This window comes from Epinephelus moara, chromosome 23, assembly GCF_006386435.1.
Source record: "Epinephelus moara isolate mb chromosome 23, YSFRI_EMoa_1.0, whole genome shotgun sequence".
NCBI classification, from domain to species: Eukaryota; Metazoa; Chordata; class Actinopteri; order Perciformes; family Serranidae; genus Epinephelus; species Epinephelus moara.
The window spans coordinates 395116-416170 of NC_065528.1; the positions used below are offsets into that span (position 1 = coordinate 395116).

Sequence of the window (21055 nt, forward strand, 5' to 3'; positions counted from 1 at the left end):
TATTGGGCTTTATAAATAAAATTGATTGATTGATTGATTGATTGATTGATTGATTGATTGATATTTAAAATCACTCTCAAACTGCAATAGATTTAGGCCTACTTGATTGTTTTGTAGTCAAGTTATAGTTTTGTGGCCTGTGCTGCAAACCTTTAAACCTCTGTAGTTTCAGTGCTGTCTGCAAAAACCTTAATGTGCAGCCTTGCTATTTATTTTACATCATTTTTCATTTACATGTTATGCAGCTGTATATTTTTTTTAGACAAAAAAAATCCCTGCCTTTGCACTTAAAAGTGCTTGTGACATTGCAAATGTGGCTTTGACTTGCAGCTGAGCATGTAGCCTGTTTCATAGAAAACACCAAAATATGAATTTCTGTCCACATCACAAATCCCTATGTTTGAGCACCAAGCTGATGTAAAGACATCGTCCTCTCTTTTGAATTTTTTATGGCACCTAAAATAAATGTACTGGTTACTAAAGGGCAAAATATTGTGCTAGACTGTAGACACACTTAAAACTCAATGACAAACACAAATATGCAACATGTTCTCATCTAGTCACCAAGGTTTAGGTGCATGAGGCAAAAACACACAGATTTTATACACATCTTCCCTCCTTATTGCTTCACATTTTAAAGCCAGGCTCATACACCTCCTGTTACCGTGGAAACAGAGCTTGCTGTGTGAAAAGTGTGTATTTCTGTATTTATACAGTGTGTTTTCCAAAGGCATGTTGTCTGTAGAAAGAGGTTTTGTGTCTCTTAATCAGCACCAGCTTTTTGTAATATCTCCTCTCCTCCCTTAGCACTTTCCTTATTTATTTTTCCCACAGTTCCTCTCTGTTGATCTCTATCCTCCATTTCAGATTAGATTTGGTGTAAGGAGTCTTTTTGTACTGTGCTGCAGAATTTTTTTCTTGGCAGAAAATATAATTCAGTCACACTGAATGCTACCAGGTGTTGCTGCTTCTTCTCCTCAGGCTGTTTATTTTGGGGATCTGTTTTCGTATCTGGTAACCTTCTCTCTGCACCAAAGAAGTTGTGACTGTCATGCTTGTGGGCCCTTCCACTTTGAGATGTCAAAATAGTTTTCTTTTCATTTAGCAGAGCTTCCATGGAGACGTAGAGGGACAGCTCTTGTTTTTTTGAATGTATTACCACTTAATTTGCCCAGAATTTGTTTTATAATTGTTCCTCGAGTTTAACTTATCTGAGGAACATATAGGAATCTCCGTTCTGCACTGCCTGAGGTCCAAACCCACAAAATTTTGCAACTGAAAGTACCCAAACTTATCCACAGGGACGGATGTATGAAATGCAACTTCAGAAAATGCCTTCAGAATCCATATCTGTGGACAAAGCCAGGCTAGTCGTTTCCCCCCTGCCCCCAGTCTTTATGCTAAGCTAGGTTAGGCAACCCTCCTCCACCCCAGCTCCTCCTTTTCATGTTGTGTCTGCGTTATCAATGTCATTTCTGTTTGTCATTGATGCTGCTCTGCTCTGTTCCTGGGAGGTCTATGCTGCTGCTCTCCCTGCTATACCACAAACTAAAATACTGCGATGGCAATATAGTTTTCTTTGAGTAAAGTGGTCCTGACTGAACTGCATTTTTCTGCCTTTTGTTTTTTTGTTTTTTTTACATTTTACCTTTTACCTCATTTAGCAAGATGCATGTTTTAGCTACAGTTTCAGTTTAGTCACGAATGTAACAGACATCATAAACTGGACAAAATACCACACATGCAGATGTTTATGTGGTAACGTTACATATTTTTTCTGTCGTTGTTCAGCTGAATTTGAAATGAATAAAACATGTCACCCACAAAAAGGTAAAGAGTTGTTAGACTTCACATGGCACTTCTCTTTATGCACAAACCACATTAAAGTACTACTTACATATGAAAACATCTTCCTCCACCAATTTTGAAAATATGAAACTGTTTCCTGGGCGGCAGTAGCTCAGTCCATAGGGACTTGGCTTGGGAACCGGAGGGTCGCCTATTCAAGTCCCCGTCCGGACCAAATATGGAGCGTGGACTGGTGGCTGGAGAGGTGCCAGTTCACCTCCTGGGCACTGCCGAGGTGCCAACTGCTCGGGGCGCCTGTCCATGGCAGCCCCTCACTCTGACATCTCTCCACTTTGTGCATGTATAGGTCCTGTTTATGTATGTGTGTGTATTTAGGACCTGTGTGTTAATGACAACAGCGTTAATGACAACAGAGTGAAAAAACTGAATTTGAATAAAGTAAAAAAAATATAGACAGTGTTATATATAGGTAGGTTACTACCTAGGATTGATAGATAGAGTCGTTCAATGGTTAAAATTGGACAAAATTGGTCATGCAACTTGCTTTGCCCTGGGGCCACTTTTACAAAATGTCAGGAGGTCGTGGGCCAGTCAGCAGCCCTGTACATGTACGCAGCGGCATTTCTAGGATTTTAGGATATTGGAGTTTAGCCCAGACATCTCTCAGGGTTCTTGGGGATCCTCCCCTAGCACTTTTTTTGATAAAGAAGCTTTTTTTTAATGTTTTTTTATGCACTCTGTCACCTTAAGCTGCTTTCACACCAGTAAGCAGTAACTTACAGCCGCCAGTCATTTTGATGAGGGGAAGACAGCAGAGAGGAAGCAGTTATTAAACATGGCAGTATGAAGCACTTGCCACCTACATGAATGCGCACAGATTTTGCTCTGCTGTGCAGAGTTCACCGTGTTGAACTTCTGTCAGTAGCCTCCGGGCTTTGGACTACAAACAATTTCAACACACCTACAAACATTCATTTCTCCAGCAGATTTTGACAGGTGTAAGGGGTGACCTACGAGCACACACTTACTGATCATTATTTTCAAAATTTCTCAATTTCTCATCTCAAAAACTTTGAGGAAATAATAAACTAATCTGCCTGCATTCTTTCTTAACCTGCAACATGTTAGTCTGGATGTTTAAATTCATGACCTAATTAAAAAAACTGATCTGAGTTCAGGCAGTTTACTTACAGCACAGCTACACTCACAGATAACTGAGCCTCCTACCTGCCTGTCAAACAGCATCAAACCACAAAACCTTCTCTAGACAGTCCGGACCTGAGTGGAGTTCTGAGTGGAGATTCAACAGATGTGAAGTCCAGAGCTGCTCACTCTGCTGTCATTTACCAGCTAACAAGCAGAGCTAGCTGCTAACAGCCACCACTGCAACTGACAAACTCCACAAATCCATTCAGCAGCTCCACCATCCACAGTCAGACACACATGGCTGATCATTTACTGCTAAATTACAGCTCACTACTCGCACCGTCTGACACTGCTCCGGTGTTTTGCAGGCAAGCGAACCATCCTGGCGCTGATTATTTACTGGAGCTTACAGCCCATCAGCACTCCAATCTCATACTGCAAGCATGGCTGTTCACAGTTTCCTAATTCAAAATTTTTTGTAGTACTTACAGTCTTTTTTTAATTTAACACTTACAAGAGACATGACAGTCGTACATAGGTCACACAAATCTGTCACAAATAAAAAACTGGCAACTGGGAGTTTCAGGGTTATGCACAGTATCTTAGCTGTTCCTAGAACTGCACTCTTCTGGACAGAGACTTCAGATGTTGTAACAGGGATCGGCTGGAGCCACTCACCCAGTTTGGGGGTCACAGCCCTGAGTGCTCCAATTACCAGTTGCACCACTGTTGTCTTTGCATGGCCTGCACCAGGGGTCCTTTCTGGTGTGGTAGACCCCTGCTTCTATTGATCTTGTACTAAGCGCCCGTTCTTGTGCTGCCATGATTAGTGCTTCTGTGCTGTCTTTCAGTCCAGCCTTTTCCAGCCAGTGGTAGGATTTCTTGATGTCGGCCACTTCTTCAATCTGTCGGTGGTACATGCCATGCAGGGGCTTGTCCTTCCATGATGGTTCATCCTCCTCCTCTGCATTCTCAGGTTTCTGTTGCCTGACCTATTCACTTAGCAGCTCATCTTTGAGGGCCATCTTCCTGATGTATTCCTGGATCTTGGTTGTTTCGTCCTGAACAGTGGCTCTGAGGCTCACCTGTTCTCGACCTCCCTCATTCTGCTTAGTGTACAGTCTCAAGGTGCTGGCCTTGGGATAAAACCCTCCATGCATTGTGAGAGACTTCCTTGTCTTGATATTAGTGGCCTCTATCTCCTCCTTTGGCCAGCTTATTACACCAGCAGGGTATGTGATGACTAGCAGGGTACACATGTTGATGGCTTGGACCTTGCTCTTTCTGTTCAGTCTCTGCCTTATTCTGTGTAGGTATTTGGCTGTGGCTGACTTCCTTGAGGCATCCAAAGGTATATGTAGCTGTCCTGAACATCTGCAATACTGCCTTCTTGTAGTTCACCCCCCTAGTTTCTGATCATCTTCCCTCTCTTTGACACCATCCGACCACACTTATCTAGACCCAACGATATTCCGATTTCATTGCTGTAGATCCTGGTGAGGTGGATCAGTGAGTCGATGTCTCGCATACAGCTTGATGTCATCCATATAGAAGAGGTGACTGATCATGCTATTATACTACTTATAATAATACATTTCTAGATTAAAAAGGAATTATAAAATAATATATAGATAACTAATAGTAATAACAGTTAACAATTAAACAAAAAAAGGGCAGGGGAGGGGTAGTCTCTAAAATGTTTATCATCAGTTTAAAAAGTTACAGGGCCATTGGAAGAAAAGGAAATGATGCCAGCAGCACTGAGATCAGGGAATTAGGAAATAAATGGTTCCCAGATCAGCTGAAATTTCTCTTGCTTGTGATCCTTCTAATATGTTTCTTTTGAAGATGAACAAAGCTCATCAAGTCATGTACCCAGTAGATATTAGTAGGTGGAAGGTTGGATCTAGCTGTTAGAGTAAAAAAGCAAGCACACTCTTGTAAAGATTTGAACATAATGTGCTTTTCAAGGAGAGGCCAAAAAGTGCAATGAACAGGCATGGGCTGGTTACAGATCCCAGCACTATTGACAGAGAGGTAAAGATGGATTTCTAGAAAGTAAGCAGTCTTGGACAAAGCCAGAACATATGTAGCAGTATGGCTGATGCCTGGTACAGCTACCACATGTAGGGTATATCTGGCTTTATCTTTGCTCATCTGATTTTAATCCAATATATGCAATCTAGGGATGCACGGTAATATCAGCACATCATCAGTGTTCAGCTTTCTGAACGAATGAATGAATATTACATACAATGAAAATCATTCTATTTCATGTCTCCTTCTGCTGGTGTGCCATCACAACAAGAGTATGCATACATAATGTGTTGTTAATTCCACTACAAAAGAGACTTAATGATTACTAAAATTAGGTGGGGAAAAAGTGGATATATTGATATCGGTATCGGTCATTAATCAAACAAGTTGTCACATATTGCAATATTGGATATTGGCAAAAAGTCCAATATTGTGTATCCCAAATGCAATGGATAAATTTAAACTAAAAGACTGTGATGGGTACATATGGAGGAGGAATGGATTGTTCTTATAAAACTTCCTCCCACTCTTCATCCTTAAATCTGTGGTCACGTTTTTCAAATTTTTCATAAAATAATTGATCATTCAGTTCTCTCCTTATTTTGAATATCTCGTCCACCACTGACATTTTTGTCCTGTCTTGTCAACAAAAATAAAACATACATTTCGTTTTAGGTTTTATTATCAAGGCCTATATTTAGCTTGGCAACATCTCGTCTTCGGCATGGAAAAAAAGGTTGTTGATGAACATTTTTCATCATAGTTTTCGTTAACTAACTTAACACTGCTAAATTGGACATGATAAGGATCTGGATGATCTCAGCAAATGCAAATATAGTAATATAGTAATATAGTATATACATATAGTATATACTATATACTATAGTTTATATAGTAGTATATATATGTGTGTATATATATATATATATATATATATATATATATGTGTATATTTACACATAATACCAAAGACTACACGCCAATAAATATGGACTGAAGCAGAATCTTTCGTTAGATAAAACCAGCTCATGAATATTGGAAATGTTTACATAGATCTTTTTTTTTCAAAGATATATTTTATTAGGGCATTTTGCCTTTATTGTACAGGACAGGTAAGCGTGAAAGGGGAGAGAGAGGGGGGGGGATGACATGCAGCAAAGGGCCACAGGCTGGATCCGAACCCGGACCGCTGCGGCAACAGCCTTGTACATGGGGCGCCTGCTCTATCCACTAAGCCACCGACGCCCCAGATCTTTTCTTTTTTAATTATTATTTTGACATGGGACTGTACAACGCTCTGCACACGCTCTGCCTGCCACACGCAGCACGGCTTCACCTCATTGATCTGTGGCTGTCTGTCTAAACAGATTCAAGATCTGATGCAAGAGAAATTTGTGATAAAATGTCTATTACTATTTATTAACACTAATACCCCCAAGGGGTCATTTTTGACCCCCTGCCATTTCCAAATGCTTGTAACTTTGTCACAATAAAATGAATAAAATGAAATTGGCATTTCATCTTCACATGCAGCCGCAATGACGGTCAAGCTGCACGTAGCCGGCAGAGTTTAACTGAAAAGGAGTGAAGTACTTTCACTAACATGACATAATTAATTAATTAGCATTACTATGAACCTTTTCATTCCCTCTGAATGGGTGAGTGTGCCATGTGAATTTCCCAGTCACTCAGATCATCACACTAGCACATAATTTATAGTTCTGCACACTAACACGTAATTTATAGTTATGCGTTGAATCGACGCGAATCGGGTTACATGTTAGGTGCACGTTAGGCTATGGTGTAGGTTACGGCGTAGGCTCCAAATCGACGTGAAGCCTACGCCGTAACCTACACCGTAGCCTAACGTGCACCTCCCCAGAATTGTAACTACGTGTCACAGTGACGCAGACATCCTGTCTGTCGCTGTATACTGACACCATTTCCCTCAGTGGAAACGGACCTTGTATTTACTTTTAGTTCACAGATAAGAAATGATAAATTGTGAAGACAGTAAGGCCTCCACTAAAATAGCATTTTAAGTCTTGTGTTTGATTTATCCTTCGGGGATTTATACTTCAGGATTTATCCAGGTTTCATATGAGAAGAGGTAAAGATCCCCACCCGCTAGGCTAATCAATACAATGTAAAATGCCATAGGCTGGCGCTAATAACGTTAGCATGTTGTATTTGTTTAAAAACGTGTTTAGTACAGGACAGTTGTTTTGTCAGTGAATCTTGTGAGTTGTTATGGAGCCAAACTGTATGCCGTTACCTTTGTTAAATGTTGCCGTTGTCCCTGGTTTTATATGAGAAGATGAAAAGATCGCTAGTTGCTAGGCTAATTCATACAATGTAAAATGCCATAGGCTTGTGCTAATAATGTTAGCAGGTTGTATTTGTATGGAAAATATGTCTGTATTAACAGTGTTAACAGTGTTTGTCTGTGTATGCTGCGAGTTGTAGTGAAGCCAATTTGTGTACTTGTTTTTCAAATTGTCTCTATTAAGCCATGTTTAATGTGTGTTTTGAATCAACTAAACTTAAAGGAATACTCCGACGATTTGGGAGTTATGCCCTTCTCTATCATTTTCATATTGAGACAACATGATTGATGTCTTTTTTGTGTCTGTACATCCAGTGGCTGGGTCTCAGCAGTTAGCATTGTGGCTTAGTTTAGCGAATACAGTTGAAGTCTATAGGGGGTCAGTAGCCTACTCAGTAAAAGTGAACAAATAAACGTTACAGAAACCCTGAAGCTGGTATTTCTACACGTGCATTTAAAAATAACATGTTTAAACATTAATTCGAAAAACAAGAGTCCTTTTTAGTCATTTTAGAAGAAGTTTGATACACGGAACTATAGTGTGTTTACGCCCTGCGTGGAGGGATACACCGGTGAGCAACAGCTGCAGCTGGCTCTGGGACAGGTATGCTAGGTCACTCAGTAAAAGCAAACAAAGAGACGACACGGACGATCATGCCTCAAAAATGTATTATTGCAACTTGCACAAACATTCAAGGCATAACCCAAGCTCAGCCTTGATTGTGCCGTCCTCCAGATGTCTGCCCAGGTGATGCACCTGTTCACAGTCCCGTCCCATTGCGTCCAGGCTCCTTGGCTCCCCTGGGATATCGCCTTTACGTGCAAACGCTCATGCTCCAGCCTGGTGACTTTGTCTACCACGATGGTCTTCTGCTGTTTCTTGGTGGCTTTAGACCAGAACTGCTGCGGTGCTCCCCAGCTCAGGCCAGCACGACCAACCTGAACTGACCCCATCACCTCCCAATGTTACAGACTGCAGATGGCACGGTCTACCTTAGCCTGCGCCCTCCACTTGCGACCTGTGCGGATAGGGACTTTTGCACTCTTTATCAGTGGGTTGGCTGAGTTCTTCAACTCCAGTACAAGGCGTGCCTTCTCTTGCTTGTACCCTAGGCTGATGGGTTTCATAGGAAGCTCCAGCATGTTCCGGCCGCAGAGACCTGTGTCTGAAAAGCAACGGGGCAAACCTAACCACTTTTGGATGTAGCTGTTTGCTACCCTGTCCATCCTGCTGACCTCTGCCATGGGAATTTCACAGACCTTTAGTGGCCACATCACACGTTGGTATAGTGTGTGCTGGTAGCATCACACTTTGTGCTTCCCAGGCAGGTGGCTGCGCTCTATCTTTGCCAGGCAGCGGAGTACTGCCTCCCCAGACTTCTCAGTGGTTTTTGGCCAGCAGTGGAATGGGCTCCCCTCCCACCACAAAGGTGGTCCTGACATGTGGCACACCTTTCCTTATTGATAGACCTACTGATTTTGCAGCCTTGATTTTCATTCTTGCCCATGTGAGCAGTTCGTCCATGTGCTTGAGGAGCCTGGTTGTGCATGGTGCCATCTGAAGGATGCTTGTCACATCATCCATGTAGCTCCTCAGCAGTGGGAGCCTCTCGCCTGATATTAGCTTGATGCCGCCAACTACCTGCCTGGCTCCTCTGAGGATTATCTCAAAGGCTAACACGAATAGGATGGGGGAGATGGCACATCCCATGGTAATTCCACATATCATCATCAATGTGCAGGTTGTTGAAGTATCTGGTGATGATGTTCTGAACACAATCTGGGACATGAAAAAATTCCAAAGTGACATCTATCAACTTGTGTGACACTGAGCCATATGTGTTTGCGAGATCTAACCACACCACATGCAGGTCGCTCTTCTCTCTTTTTCCGCGCTGGATTTGTTCTCAAATCATGGAAGAGTGCTCGATGCAGCCAGGGAATTCCAGCCTTCTGGCAGCTTGTGTCAATGTATTCATTTGCCGTGAGGAAGTTGGTCATTCTCCTTGCCAGAACAGAGAAGAAAATCTTCCCCTCCACGTTCAACAAGGCAATGCTTCTGAAGTGGCTGATAGTGCGGGAGTTCTGCTCTTTGGGAATGAACACACCGACGGCTTGCTGCCACTCTGCTGGGACTTCCTCCTTCTTCCAAGCTGTTCCCATGAACTTCCACAATACTTTCACTACCCGGGGACAGTTCTTGTACAGCTTGTCGGGAAGCCCATTTGGCCCGGGGCTGAAGCTGATCTTGCCTTCTTGATAACCTCCTCCACTTCTTGCAGGTCAGGTGGGGAGGTATCAAATGGCAGGGTCGGTGGGGCTGGGCATGGAACATACCCTGGGGAGCCAAGCGGTGTAGCTTGCTCCTCTTTTCATCCAGCTACTGTCGGGCATACTTGAGGGATCTTTGAAGAAGCTGGCTCTTTCCTTCTCTCTTTTCTTCCTCCTCCTTCTGATCCTCTCCACTCTCCACAGCCTGCCAAGGCTTTGTTTGAGTTCATCCCACAGCTCCTTCAGGTCCCCTTTCTCCTCAGGTGCAGCTTTCCTCCAGCTCCAGCGGAGCTGACGCCTGGCTCTAATTAGCTGCTCGATCTCCTTCTCTCTCTGTGGGCTCCTTCCTACTGACTTCACAAAACTTCTGTCTGCACTCCTCATAGATGATCTCCCCAAAGATGTTGAGCTTGTTCTTGACACTTCCTTGCAACTCCAGCTCCAACAGCTGGGTCAAGTCAGCGTCAAGGTTCTGCCATGCTACCTGATCATTTGCTTTAGGCCACTTGATCTTATTACACTTGCCTGGCTGCTTCGTCATCAGCTTTGCGGGGTGTACCTTTGGTGGGCTGATGTCCTCCTTTTCGCTGGGTGTCCCTTCCATCATGGGGTCTCGTTCTAGTACCTCAGACAACTCAGCACCATTAGGTCCTGCGGCATTTTGGTTACAATCCTGGCTTTGGGTCCTTATCGTCTGACCTGCTTGAGCAGAGCGAGGTTGCTGATTTGTCTCCCTTCTACACTTCATCTTCCCCTGATGGATGTGTAGACCCCTACGTGGTGTCACCTTCTCCCATCCGCAAGTACACTTCCGGAGGATTTTCTCATAGTTGTTTTCCATTCCTGTTGTTACTTGTTGTTCCATCCCAGTGGGCCCATCTTCCATCCCACTTCTCGGAGGGCCCTTGGGCTGTTTTCTCTTATGTTGCTTCGTAGTCACAAAGGGTGCTTCCAGGGGCTTCCCGGTCGCTAGTGGGTAGGGTGACTGACCGCCCACTCATGCTGCAGTCTTTCCCACTGTCAACTGGTCTTTCCCAGCTGTTTGCCAGCCTTTCCTGGCTTTCACCTGCCCTTTTGCACTAGTCACTGACAGTGTTGGGCAGTAACGTGTTACAGTAATGCCATTAGCTTTTGGCAGTAACTAATACTTAAATTCAGTAACTCAGTTACCGTTACCAAATGGTGCGTTACTGGATCTTCAATAATGTGCAAGAATCCATTTAGTGCAGATAAAGTCCATATTTATTTCAGCAAACAAACAAGAAAATGTGACAGAGTGGAGCGGTCGAAAAACTGTGTGCTCCTCCGTCTAGCAACACCTGACACCTGTCAAAAAATTCCTACCTATGTAGGAAGTTACACCCAACACAATGAGGACCCCTGCTGGCTCAATTTGGTGCTTACATACAATCACATAGAAATGGCTCCTACATTCCGGCCCCTAATTGGAATGGATACCAGATATACAATTCTTTCAAATACAAACAAGGAGCCATAATCAAAATGATACAATGAACACATTTTACCACACAATGTAGTCTCATGTACCAAAAACCTGAGATGACCTGTTAATGTGTAATCTCATGTAGCAAGCAAAGTTTTGTGATAGGATGTACAATGACAGTAGACTTTGTCTGTAGATGTACTGAACGCACAAGTCCCTTTGGCTTGTCTGATCTTAACTTTCTGGCATTGGAAGCATCCGCCTCACTCTTCCTACGCCGCCTTTCCAACAGAATGCCCTTCAGCTTAAGGAACCAGGCAACAGAGACCTTGAGCTTCGTCCAACTTGAGAAGTAAGCCAGTAGCCGACCAGTGGCATCAGGTGAACCCTGCACATTAATGACATTCACCATGGCTTCCTTCTTGACCTCCATGTCATCTGCTGATATCGCAGTCTCCACCATGTTTGCTGGCCAGTCCACTTCAGGTTTACACAAAAACTTTGGTCCCTCAATCCAGCCGTTGTCATAGATGAAATCTCCAACCCTCATTCCCCTGGATGCAACATCCGCAGGGTTTTCCTTGGAGCTCACATAACGCCATTGTGCAGTTCTGGTGGCTCCTCTGATAGTGGAGATCCTGTTAGCCACAAACGTATGGAAACGCTTGTCCTCGTTTTTTATGTACTTGAGCACAGAAGTGCTATCCGTCCAGAAGACTGATTCTTGCAGCTGGAGCTTCAGCTCTGCTTTCAGGATGAGGTCAACACGAACAGCCAGAACGGCAGCAGTCAGCTCCAAGCGAGGAATGGTTATTAGCTTTAGAGGGGTGACTCTTGCTTAAGCAAGAAAGAAACATGGACCCTGCTCTCGCTGTTTTCAATCCTGAGGTAAGTGACAGCACCAAATCCATCCTGACTAGCATCAGAAAAGTTATGCAGCTGCGCCTTGACGGGCTGTCCAAAGTCTTTGGGCTTGATGCATCTCTCAACTTTCAATAATGCCAACCCTTCCAGGTCTTCCAGCCACCTTGTCCACTGATGCCCAATATCAAGCTGCTGAGCAGGTACTTGTTCTGCATAGCCCTTACTGATCATCCCGTTGAGATATGTTTTATACTCCTCATAAAACTGCTCATTGTTAAGGAACCTCCTTCTCAGACCAAGTAGCCTTTGTCTGACGACAGAGAAGTTGTTGGGCAGAGACACGTCATCCTTCTTAAAGGGAAAGTTCAAACTGTAGTGACCATCTTTGAGTGTTGCAGACCTTTCAGCAATCTCCATAAACTTAATGTCCTCTCTCGAGAGTCCCCTTTCCTCTGTAGCTCTCTCGTTAAAGTCATGGTTGTACTGCTCACTCAGCATTTCTTCCAACCTGCTCACAGAAATCCTGTTGACAACTACTGAAGAGACCTCAGTTTCCAAGCTGCTGCCGTTTCCTTGCAAAGGGCCATTAACGACCCATCTCAATGCTGTTCTTGTAGCATATGGGCCTTCCCCTTGGCTATTTATGACCTGCCAAGGCTCCAACATCTTGGGAGTGTTGCTTCCAATCAACAAATCCACATTAGCCTTTATGCTGGGAATTTTTACCTTCGATAGGTAGGGCCACTTTGCCAGGTCTTCTTCAGTCACAATGTTGTCCATGCTTACAGGCATCTTCCTCTGGGTGAGGACTTCAGGAAGTTTATAGAAAAGGTTGGTCTCCAAACCAGATATTTCCAAACCAGATAGTGAATGTGCTGGGACAACCCTTTCCTGTCCCATAGTTTGAAGGCGAAAATTGGTTCGTCTACCAACAAGATTGAGCCTTTGCATGAGCTGCTCTGAACAAAAGGTAGCCGTACTGCCAGGATCCAAGAAAGCATAGGTGTTTATTACACGGTCTCCTTTGATGGACTTAACTTGGACTGGGAGGATGGAAAGAAGACAGCGATTGTCTCCGGCCCCTGTATGACCACAAGTTTTATGAGATGCTGTGATGTTACATGCCACAGGCTCCTTGGAGTACTTTGTGTTTGCTTTAACTCTGTCCTTTTTGTCAATGTGAAGCACACTGGGATGGTTTTGACCACAAATCCTACAGGTCAAACGGTTGTCGCAGTCTCGACTCCTGTGCCCAGCACATAAACATCCAAAGCAAAGCTCCTTTTCCTTTAGAAAGCTTATTTTATCTCGGTGTTTCTTCTTTTCAAACTGCTGACATACATCCAATGAGTGACTTCTAGAGCAACACAAGTTAACGTCACTGCAGAGCCATGTGCTGGTGAATTCACCTCTGAGTCTCTGGAGCTCTCAACTGATTGCACTGGTGTAATGGTGGTAGCAAAGCTGTTTCCTCTCATGATGGTACATCACGAATGTCACCAAAGAGAGGGTCAGATAGTATTCGGACGTGCTTTTCAATGAAGGCAACCAGATCCTTGAACAGAGCTCTTTGTTCCGATGCTTCCAGTATGTCATGTGCAACAGTCCTCCATTGCTCTCTCAGCTTAAATGGCAGCTTAGACATGACAGCTCTCATATTACTTGGAATGTCCAATTCTCGCATGTACTGCAGCTTCTCCATGACATTGCAACACAAACGCAGAAACAGAGAGAAAGCTTGTAAAGCATTTACATCTTCTGCCTTTATTGTAGGCCAAGCATAAACCTTCTCAATGTATGCAGTGGCGATCTTGTACTCATTGCCGAAGTGTTCTTTAAGCAGCTGTTTTGCCTGAGCATTGCCATGCTCTGGAGCCATATGTTGGCAGCTCCGAACCAGTTCCCCTGGCTGCCCTCTGGTGAACTGTTTGAGGTAATACAAGCAGTCGCCTCTGCTGACCTTCTCCTCCACTCCTTGCTCAAATGCTCTCTTGAAGGAAATGTATTGGAGAGGATCCCCATCGAATGTTGGAATATCTCTTGCTGGCAATAACATTAAACGTTGCTGATGTGCAAGCGCTGCCGTTATTTCATTCTGCCTTTCCATTATGGCACAGATATTTCCAAATTGCTTTTCCTCCATTGGCTGAGCATTAAACAGTGTGGGTTCCAAAGGTTGTATGGATTCATCCAGTTGCGTTGTGGAATAGATGTTTTGCATTTTTGAATCCATACACTGCTTTAGTCCAGCTGTGTATTGCTGACTAGCCTCCTGTGTTAGCATAGCAGTTGGTGGGTCATTTGTTGGCAGTGACCAGTCCTTTGGCTCCCATTTGCTCTGCTTTACCAGCCTGTACTCCTTCGCCATTGGGTTGAGCCTGTTAGCAGCAGTTGCCTTTTGTTTGTCCAGATATGAATTCATTGCATTTGATGGTGCTTTGGAAACACTGCGAGTGTCAAAGGCCTGTAACACTGCTAACTTAGCAGAGGATGCGGCTAGCTTAGCCTCCAGCTCAAGCTGTTCCTTTCTCCTTTTCAGCTGTTGTTCTTGCTCCTCCAAAGCATGCATCTTCTGTAAAGCTGTAACATGAGCAAGCAACGCAGCTCTTTCAGCCTCTGCTTTAATTCTTGCAGATGAAGTAGTGCTTGATTTTCCACTGTGTGAACTTTTTCTGCTTGAGTGTTTGCTAGCCACATTTGAAACACTTTCCTCTGGCTTCACACCATCATCATCATCATCATCATCATCATCATCACCTTTAGCATCATCATCATCACCATCACCATCATCATCATCATGCAATGCTTGTTCAGCACCTGATACCCATTGCTTCACACCAGAAATGAATTCATGATTGCATATCATTTTTGCTTTGAACCATATGTTGTGTTTTTCCTTTTCCTCATCATCAGGTAAAATACCCACCAAATAACCATGAACACATTTAGCTTCATCACACAAATTGACAAGATCATCAAGAGCACATTGTACCTTTACTTTGTCATTGTTTTGCATAAGCACATGCATTTTTTCTCTTAAATTACCTGCTTTGTTTAGCTTAGCTTTCCTAGTAGCTTGCAACCTTTCACACTTTTCAGCAAAAGCCTTAGTCATTTTTACAACACGTTTTTGTCCTTTTGCGTACCAACGCCACCAGTATTAATGCTCAGCTCAGCCAATTGCGCAATAGCCTCGGCAGGCTCGTCCACCGTTTCACGCACATCCATGATGATTTTCCCACACGCGCAAAGTTACTTTTATTGTCCTCCCCCTTTGACCACCAATGCATTGGATTTACACCCCGATTGTATGTAGCGAACAAGTGTGCACACAAACATGAATGGCCATTCATAAATTTGTAGTGCTACTACTCACGTTGGGCGCCATGATGATCCCGGTGAATGACTCCCGAACCGCCGCTGTGGGAAGATCAGCTCCCGATGTCCTCAGGCTGGCGTGGCTCGGCTCCAAACAAAGAAAGGTGCTGTGGCTAACAGCGTTAGCAGGTGTCGATGTCCTCTGACCGGTCCCCCGGTGTCCTCTCACCGACAGCTGACTGCAAACAGGTGGGCTCAGGTAGGTACAATGCCCGGCCTCAGATGTCCACTTTCCAGGCTCCCATCAGCTGGAAACTGTTCCGTTGTCTGTGACATCTCTTGCCGCTTGGTAATGAAGCTCTTCCGGCATCATTTAGCAGTTTTTCGACTTGAATGTAGCGGCTAAGCCTAACACTTAAAGCCACTGAGGGGCTGCATAGACAGGCTAAAAACTTAATCGACGCGCTTGCTACCGTACGACTATAACTTGTGCCTAATGAAATGGACAGCGTCTGGTTACGCGTCTTCATTGGATGCTTTCTTTATTTCTCACCGTCTCCAGGATCTTCAATAACGTGCAAGAATCCATTTAGTGCAGATAAAGTCCATATTTATTTCAGCAAACAAACAAGAAAACATGACGGAGCGGCGCGGTCGAAAAACTGTGTGCTCCTCCGTCTAGCAACACCTGACACCTGTCAAAAAGTCCCTAGGAAGTTACACCCAACACAATGAGGACCCCTGCTGGCTGAATTTGGTGCTTACATACAATCACATAGAAATGGCTCCTACAACTAGTGCTAGATTGGTTAACCCCGTCAGTCAAGGGACCCTCATTTTGCATGTCCCCATAGTGGTCCCTGGAGTGTTTACTGCTGCTATAAGAAAACGGGCTAGTGTGAAGTTGAGATAGCAGCTTCAGATAGCAGGGGGAGATGGATCTAGCTGGTTGTTCAATTTATTCAAAGAATTGGCTGAATCATTTTTCTTAAGAATGTGGACTTTCTGTACAGATGTACAGTAGGGAATGATGTACATAACTTCTTTTCAATCAAGACACCATAAAAATCAGGTCCCTTCCAGTCGGGATGGTTTCAATAGCTGTTGACAAGTGCTGTCCACAGCAGAACAAGCCTCTGATTGGAACGACACTAATCAGCACTTCACACTTCTCTCGCTCTCATTACTGATAATGAGCCAATCCATTGAACCCAGTGATGTTCAAATAAACACATCCATGGAGGAAGAGAAGGCAGAGGCTGTGTGCTTTATGAAATATGAATGGCCTCAGATATGGGCTCCACAGAAAAAGGAATTAACTGTAATGAGATAATTTGATCGCCTTAATTGCTTCTCTGTTGCACAAATAATTGTTCATATATAAGACAGATTGGTCACGGCTGCTGAATGTGCATATATCAGTGTGTAGAAGTGTGTGCAAGTGTGTGTGGTGGCAGAGTCTGAATAGCACATATTACCATTCACAGTGAATGTGCTTTTCAGCCATGCTATTTAAAGCAGTCTTAGTTTATTGAAAAATGTAATTGTTTGCTACAGATGTGAATGTGCTCATATCCCTGTGTTGATCTCTCACCTACCCCTCTCTCTGTCTTTCTCTTTCTCTCTCTTTCTGCAGAGACAGGAGAGCAGGGAGGTGTTGGTGGGAATGTTGTTTCTGGTGTTTCCCTTCATTCCTGCCAGTAATCTTTTTTTTAGGGTGGGATTTGTTGTGGCTGAGAGGGTTCTATACATGCCAAGGTGAGTCTCTTTTTGTGTTTGTGTGGAGAATTGAATATGTGCATGTACCTGCATTGATATGTTAAAGACGCATACCCCTGTTGGTGCGAGCAAAGGCAGCAGAAGTATGGGGGTAGGGGCACGCCTGTCTATTAGACTTTCTGGTGCACAAGAACTGCAGTAAGAATTCTGACAGTGTCAGTAATTATGAAATGTTGAAGGGTCCTCAATGTCTGTTTTGAAGTTTGTATTAATAAGTCAAATTTGTTTATCTTACCATGCAAAAAATATAACGTCTTATCGTACATTTGGAAAGAAATGAAAATGCCCTGTTAACAAGTACATTTCTGACATCTTAAGATGTTAAACATTGGGTGCGAGCATTTCACCAATTTTGTAGGGGAAACTGATGAAATAGCATTTCGTATACAATGGATTTGCATAAGAGTCCACTAGATGGCAGACTTAAATTAGATTAGAGTACATTGGGCATAGTGTTTAGTCATCTATTCTGAGTGTTACTGATTTGCCTTAATTCTTTCATATCATATAAAATGAATGCCTAAAGTTATTTGTTTTACTACTACTTTATATTACTGATATTACTGAGGTCTACTGCTGAAAACGGCGTCATGTTTCGCTTGCTAGAACTCCGATTTAATAAGTCAGCAGTGATAAAATTGTGTAAACGGTGTCATTAAGGCTAACAAGAAGAGCATTAACTGTATATTCACTTAACATGGAGCTAAAAGTAATACAGAATTACGTAAAATGTTTGCCTCAAGTGTTACTGGCTGTTTATGAGTCATAAGAAATCATAAATCATCTCTTAGGAGTAGATGTTAACTGTAGGCTAGCTTGGGCTCTGTTAGATTTAACAATATGCTAATGGAGCAAGGCAAGCTAATCACTAACACGCTTGGTTAAAAAGGAGAACTAATGCTTTGAGATGGCTGTCAGAAATGACAGAGGTATGATCACATTATGCTGTCAAGGGATTAGCATGCTGTTAGCATACTGTTCAATAACGTTACCATCAGGGCTGGACTAGGAAAAAAAACAGGCCCTGGCATTTTTGGCCATGGCGGCCCACTGTGATTGGTGAAATGCCATACGCACACACTACGCTGTTACCAAAATTAAAATAAATCTCAGTTGTACCCTACGTGCCCTGGAAGAAGAGTACCAAGGCTAGAAAATCAATGTGCTCATTCACTTCTCATATACATCCTGGTGGTAGTAGATGGCCACGGAGTACACAATGCCTATACTTTGGTAAAGGCACTTACCAAAGAAACTCTACAAGATTTATTATTTCAATTTTTAATAAAATGTTTGCAAGTACAAATAAGATACATAAATCAGCAAGACCATACCATTATGTAAAATAAAGACTTCCTCAAAATGGCACCTTAAAAGAGTGAGATAAATGCTCAAATGCATGAAAAGCGGGACAGGTGGACTGACACCCTTACACGGACGCACACAAACAATCTCCTTCACTACATGAAAGAGTCTCTCATTCATTCTGCTGTTATTACTCCTTAACGAGCCGGCAGTGGCTACTCTGTTCTCCTCAATCTGTCCCTGGGCCACATCTTTCTGTCCCTCCTCCTCCTCCTCTGAATCATCTCCACCAGCAGCAACCTCTTCTCCTGAACTACTCTCTTGCAGGTCCACAGTTATGTTTGGTGCGATGGGATGTACTGCACTCTGTGCGGATGGCCCTGCTGCACCAGATCTTACAGCAAACATGTCAGATATTTTCGCACATTTGGCTGCATCTGCCTGGAGATTCTTGCACCTTTTCTCCCGTAGCTTCTCCGCACCTCCCTTGCACTTTGGTGGTTTATCCATCATTGTACGTTAGTAGGCTATGCACTCCACCACTATGCACAAGGCCAACAGCCAGCTACTTGAACTCAGGAGAACTCAGAAAATGAGTGGTGAGGGGGCGGGCTGAGGAGGAAGGGCTGAAAGATTTCATTGGATCAGCCCAATGTCAGTGTAGAAAAATAACCAATGGGCCGTTTTCTGTGCTTTTAAGGCCGGCGTGGACATTAACAAATATATCTACATAACTGCATTAAGTAAATTACGATTGTGCCGGCCCAAAATATGCCAACGGCCCACCGGACATTGCCCGGTATGCCCTATGGCCAATCCAGCCCTGGTTACCATAGGAAAATGCAAGTTCTGGTTCACCGCCAAAAGCTGCGTATATAATTCACACAAGGTATCGGGGGGCTAGGAATTATGTGGATAGAAAGCTCTTTTTTCCTGAGTAAAACACCACGTTCGTGTTTAGGAACATTTTTTTATATAATTTATACTGGATGAAAACACACATAGGCTGTGGTATGTTACGGCTACAGTGGTTTAAAAAGTTTCCAGAGGCCATACTCTCTCTTTAGTCACCAGGGGTTCATGACAGAATTTTTTCCCCCGACAGAAAATGGACTTTCCCATATAAAAATTGAAGTGGCGTAGAAGACAGGTGATAGGTACGTAGCCACAGCATACCCATGAACATGAGCCCACATGACTACAAAACAGGCATAGTAGAGTCCAACGCAGTCCTATGTCAAAAAGGGGCAGGTATGTTGTAGGGGTGTAACGACCCATTGATCTGGATCGATATATTGATTTGATGGTGAACGCTTATCATCGATGCAAGGTCTCTGACAGAAAGCCCTGAAGGTTAAATTATCCCATTTGCTGTTTTATTTGTGTTTATTTGTTCCATGTAAAGTTAACTTTGCTGTACAAATTATTTATGTGTTGTTTATGTGTTCTATGGCCAAAAGCAAAAAAGAAACGAGTAGCAGCGTCTTCTGTAACAGACTGTGTTAAATGGGCATTTAATATCGCCTAATACAGATCACAGACCCCTGAATTGTATCGAAACGAAATCGTATCATGGCAGACTTTGTAATATTGGAAAATAGCTTATCGTTGTCCAGAGAATAATTTTGCATCGTGATAAAACTGGTGATTTACACCCCTAGTATGTTGATGCCAACTAATGGCATGGAAGCTTAAATGTTCTAAATGTCTTAGGACATTAGAAATGTACTTGTTGTTTTTTGTGAATCCTTACACACACTTACACAGTAGTATCACTTTTGCACTTCACTCTCAAGCTCAAGCCAAAAGCCTTTCCACTCTCATCAGAATCAGACAGTTTTTGTTTTTCTGCTCTCAGTTGGCATTTTCTTTTCCATCTCTCTCTCATTAAGTCACACTCTATCACTTGCTTGTAAACTTTGGTGTATTCCGATCAGCCCACCTCCCTCCTTTCCTTTATCCCTCCCTCTTTCTCTCATTCTCTGCATCTGTTTCCTTTTATTGTTCATGTCCCCTCAAGTCTTGTACTCCAAATAAATTGTCATTTCTCAAAGCTCTTCTCTTTCATTAGTTCTCAATCTTGGATGTTTTATGCTACATGAAGTTTATCAAAATTCTCTTTGAATCATGTGATCCCTAAGGGACGTGCGTGACCTTGATGAGGGCTTAGAGGGCCCATGAGGTCCTCACATACATATTCACACAAACACTCTCACAGTGAATTTTCTCTCTGAGCAGGGGGCTTTAGATGGAAGCACATGCCTTCAGGGGGTAAGGCTCAGAACAATCCCCTGACTTGATCTCACTCAGTGCTCACTTAAGCTGCCGCATGGCTAATTGCAGTGTATCTGTCAACAGCTGCTTCTGCTGCATCCTGAATAGTTCAGTGTAATGAATTTCAATTACATAAAAGTAATGAGCTACCGTATCTACCTTGTATTCCTATTTCCAATCAATTATAACAAAACACAGTGAAAGAGCCTTTTTGGCGCAGGGGTTAAGGTGCAAAAAAAAAAAAAGTATAATTTTTTTTGACAGTATGAAAGAGGTATTTACAATTACTGATAAAATGTACATGTAATTTAGTGCGCATGCGCCACGGTGTATGCAGCCTGTTCCAGTCGCTCCTGCTTACTTTAACTTTGTTTTCAACTTTTTTCCTCTCTTCTTTATCTTACTTGTTCTGTTTTTACTTAAGTTATTTATTAAGCTACGTCCTCTCTAATCATGCTTGTGTGGAGAGTTTTTGTTGTTTT

General features: G+C 43.1%; 1 protein-coding gene across 2 annotated transcripts in view; it reads left to right on the plus strand.

Moving 5' to 3' along the window:
* tmtc1 (transmembrane O-mannosyltransferase targeting cadherins 1) overlaps positions 1 to 21055 on the plus strand; it is a 343046-nt gene that overhangs the window by 235083 nt on the left and 86908 nt on the right. For both annotated transcript variants that reach the window (XM_050036058.1, XM_050036057.1), the window contains exon 8: positions 16852 to 16973. In XM_050036058.1, coding sequence (XP_049892015.1) covers positions 16852 to 16973 — 122 coding nt within the window. The remainder of the gene's footprint in view (positions 1 to 16851; positions 16974 to 21055) is intronic.